This window comes from Pecten maximus, unplaced genomic scaffold, assembly GCF_902652985.1.
Source record: "Pecten maximus unplaced genomic scaffold, xPecMax1.1, whole genome shotgun sequence".
Classification (NCBI taxonomy): Eukaryota; Metazoa; Mollusca; class Bivalvia; order Pectinida; family Pectinidae; genus Pecten; species Pecten maximus.
The window spans coordinates 1-4,137 of record NW_022982864.1 but is presented as its reverse complement, the minus strand read 5'-3'; the positions used below and the strand labels follow the sequence as shown (position 1 = coordinate 4,137).

At 39.4% G+C, this 4,137-nt stretch overlaps 1 protein-coding gene across 1 annotated transcript; it reads left to right on the top strand.

Annotated features, from left to right (window-relative positions):
- Positions 1–2,380: 2,380 nt before the first annotated feature.
- Positions 2,381–4,123, top strand: LOC117321048 (ATP-dependent DNA helicase Q-like SIM; the record flags this gene model as incomplete). The annotated part of the gene is made up of 2 exons (XM_033875530.1): positions 2,381–2,915; positions 3,154–4,123. Coding segments are annotated over exons 1-2 (1,413 nt in total), but the record flags the coding sequence as incomplete, so codon positions are not given.
- Between the last annotated feature and the right edge of the window lie 14 nt (positions 4,124–4,137).

Below are 4,137 nucleotides of genomic sequence, written 5' to 3'. Positions count from 1 at the left end.
TCCACCATATCACGGGATCCTCTGACGCTTCACATTTTGACCACCACTGTTATTAGTCTATGTGTTGTCCAATACCCAGGCTCAACAAAGGGTATATTTGCTATGGTCAGTGACACTAATTAGTAGAATACCCCTAGGAGCCAATTAAAAGAGCCACTCAACTGTGACTAATCCAACTGTCACTGCCGATTGCCAAATTGGGGCACAGGTGAAGTATCCACTGTACCTACCTGTAGTGGCCGATCTGCACTTTGTTCTAAGCAATAACATTTAAATAATTGAAATAAGTAAGATATAGAAGATTCCCATCCCAACAAATAAATGTAACATATGTTTTTGATAACTTCTAAGAATGTACATAACAAGAATGAGATCGTAAGCAGGCCTAGTTTGCAGCATGCCAACACAGGCGGCAGCCATTCTGTTCTGTTCTGTTCTGTTGTGTTTTCCATCCGTTGAAGATCGGCTCACCTCCGTAGGGCTCTTCTGCTCTTTGGAGTAATTTCGTTGTGGTTTGACCCTCTTACTAGTGTTCCCTCTAAAAATTATTGATTAAAAACTTCTATAGGAAGGTAGATTTAGTGATAAGTTGCTTTTCTGTGTGGAATACCATGCTCAGTGATCAACATCCTGTTCATGTGCAGTGCGTATACAAAGTTCAAGCTTGTTTCACACAGTTCATGGTCTTCTAGGCTCTTGACACATATTTTCCTGTTCTTTAGCCATAGTCTATGGTTGATTATTAGCCATGTGAAGTCTTCAGCGTTGTTTATTTTGATGTTTAAAATGTGCTGTCTAGTTCCAGGCTGTTTACCGCATAGTGGACAGGTTGAGTTTAGTTTTAATGATGACTTTTTTCCCTTCACTGACTGTCGCTTTAGGTGCAGTTATTAGTGGGTGGATCATTCCAAATGACCAATCAGTGCTGTGTAGGTACTTAAGGGATGATTTTCTTAATGCTGTATCGGTGATGGTATTTTTCCACCATGTGTTGATGGTGTCATGAACTAGCTTTTTCCAGGCGTTTTTTGACATGTAGTGGTGAAAAGCATCATAGATGGTGCAGATGTTATACTTCTTCAGTATTTCTTTAATAAGGATAGTCCAACTGCTGCTTTTCTCTTTTTTTATTGCTATCTGTCTTTCGATGATTTGAGACTCCAGTGAGGTTTTGTCTAAGATAAGTTGATGAAATAGGGTTAGGCATTTGATGTCTAAGGTGGCTTGAATAGGACGACAGCCAGAAAGTATATAGAGTGCCTCCTCAGCAGTGTTGTCTGGCAGGGTTAGTAGTGCACGTAGGACAGATTTTTGATAAAGCTCTAGCTTATTTATCTCAGTTCTTGCAATATGAAGTACTTCCATGCCATATATAAGTTTTGGTATGGTGTAGACATTCCACATTCTAATTGTTACTTTTGGACATAACCCATTCTTTCCATGCATATCCGCACCCAGGAGAGCATATGTTGATCGACGTGCATTTGAGATATGTTCATCAGTACGGTTCTTGTTTGTGGAGTTTGTCTAGTAATTCCGAGATGTGATGTTGATTCTTGGATGTTGAGCGGTTCACAGTACATATTGAGCTGTATTTCGTCTACGGGGTGGCCTATTGGGACTACACCACTTTTCTGGAGGTTGATCTTATATCTATTTTCTGTTGTGTAATCATCTACTACGTTGAGCATTGTCTGGGCTTCTGAAGGAGAGTGACTCAATAGTATTGTGTCATCTGCAAATGTTGGTGCAGCACACTGAATATGCCCTATTTTTGCGCCAAGGTTATTACTGGAGAAGGACTCTAGTAGCTGGTTATTGAATACTTTGTATAGGGTTGCAGAGGTTACTCCACCTTGTCGGACTCCTTGCTGTATGTCAAATGGTTTTGATACGTGGTTGTCGAATTTAACCGAGCAGGTTGCATTATCATAAAAGTTCATAATTGCAGCGAGCAGCTGACCGTTGATTTGATAGTTGTTTAATTTCACAAAGAGCGAGTCTAACCAAACTAGGTCAAAGGCTTTTTGAGCGTCTAATGGCATTATTATCAGTGGTTTCTTTAGGTCTTTTGATTCATTGATTGTTTCTGAGACAATGAAAGCAGCATTTAATGTTGAGACTTCTTTAGTGAATCCACGCTGGTATGGACTCTGTTGAGGTAGGAATATGTTATCAATATGCTTGAGTACGATTTTTTCAATGATTTTGGCAATAGCTGGAAGCACGGTTATCCCTCTGTAATTTCCAGGGTCGCTTTTTGGTTTTCCTTTTTTCAGTATAGGGGTAATTCAACTTCGCTAGCCAAGGGTGTTCAATACGATACTCTCCTATTCACCCTTGGCGGATCTCACGACAAAACCGAAGTTCCCAAACTGCGCCACCTGCTGGATAATCACAGTTGCGTCCCTTTCATTTACGTAACGCCCGACCAATCAAAATGCTCGTACTATTGAACAATGAACTGAGAAAATGGCCGCGCCCTTTCAGCAACAAGAAATTGTGTGCAACAAATTTAAAATACAACAGCTTAGGTCGACACAGATACGAGCAATCAGTTCAGTTAATGAAGGGAAAGACGTTTTTGTCGGGACAAGAACTGGGAGCGGAAAATCGTTGGCTTATGAAAGTTATCCACTGTTAAACGAAGGGAAAATTGTGCTTGTGGTTGCGCCTCTTGTTAGTATCATGGACGAACAGTGTCGTCGTCTCAATGAACTAGGATTTAAGGCCACGTATATCGGCAAGAGCAACGGCGACAACGATGCTATTTTAGCTGGACATTTTGATTTCATATTTGGCAGCGCGGAACAGTTAGTGGAAGACACAACATGGCGAGCTATGCTAACAACTGAACCCTACCAAAGCAAACTTGGTCTTATAGTTGTAGATGAAGCACATACCGTAATAAAGTGGTAAGTTTAGAAACTATTAATATATGTAGCACTTCATAATTAGGTGTGAGGTTTCCTGAAAACTTATCAATTTATTATAATTGAAGCAGAGAATGAAATACAAATTATGTCTTATTTCAACTTCATCACAATAGTACATCGATTTGAAAAAGAAAAAAAAAAAATTAGTCTATTGGAATGTCTTGTTAATTGTCTATAAACAAACCATGCTAAATGTTAAATATTCTTTAAATTAAAGGGGCCAAGGTACAGACAAGGAAGGACCTTTTCGAGGTAGTTTCTCGAGGATTGGAGAATTAAGGTCCCTGTGCAACAAGGTTCAGATCCTTGCTCTGACTGCAACTGCAGGACCAACAGAAAGAAGAAGAATCATGAAGAGTCTATGCTTCAGATCAGAATCAGACATTGTTGTCGATTCTCCAGACAGACCGAACATAAAGATCACCACCATCTGTATCCCTAACAATGATGATCTTTCAAATGTGTTCAAATTCTTGATTGATGACTTTCAAAGAAAAACAATAGCGTTTCCCAGGCATGTGATCTTTTGTGAAAGCATAGCAAATGTTTCTAAGGTGTATTTAACTTTTCTTAAACATGTTGGACAGCTGCGTAATCATTTTGAAATGTACCATAGCAAAACAAATGATAAAATCAAGGAACAAATTAGAAAAGACATGTCAGAAAGTGGTAATATCAGAGTTCTGATTTGTACTAATTCGGCTGGTATGGGGGTGAATTTTCATGATGTGAACAACATTATCCACTATGGCTTGCCAAGAGAAATGGACACTTTTGTGCAGCAAATGGGTCGAGCTGGTCGCGATGGAGGATACAGCAATGAACTTGTTTTGTATAAGCTGCACAAAGGACATCTAGGTAGAGTGGAGGGTGAACTAGTAAAACTTGTAAAAGATGATGTCACATGCAGGCATAAAACACTGTGTGATTCATACGTGACTGCACATGCACCTATTACACCTAAACATAAATGTTGTGATGTTTGTGAGAAACAATGCGATTGTGGTGAGGAATCCTGCCCCGACATCCATAAAGTGTTCACAGTTCATGACGATATCGAGGATGAAGATGTTGAAATGGAGAGAGATGTGACAGATGAAGACAAGAAAATACTGAAACATAAACTTTCTGTGTTAAAGTATTCACTTGAATCGGATCTAAGCAACATTGTGATGAAATCAGAAATTTACTCCCGGGGAAA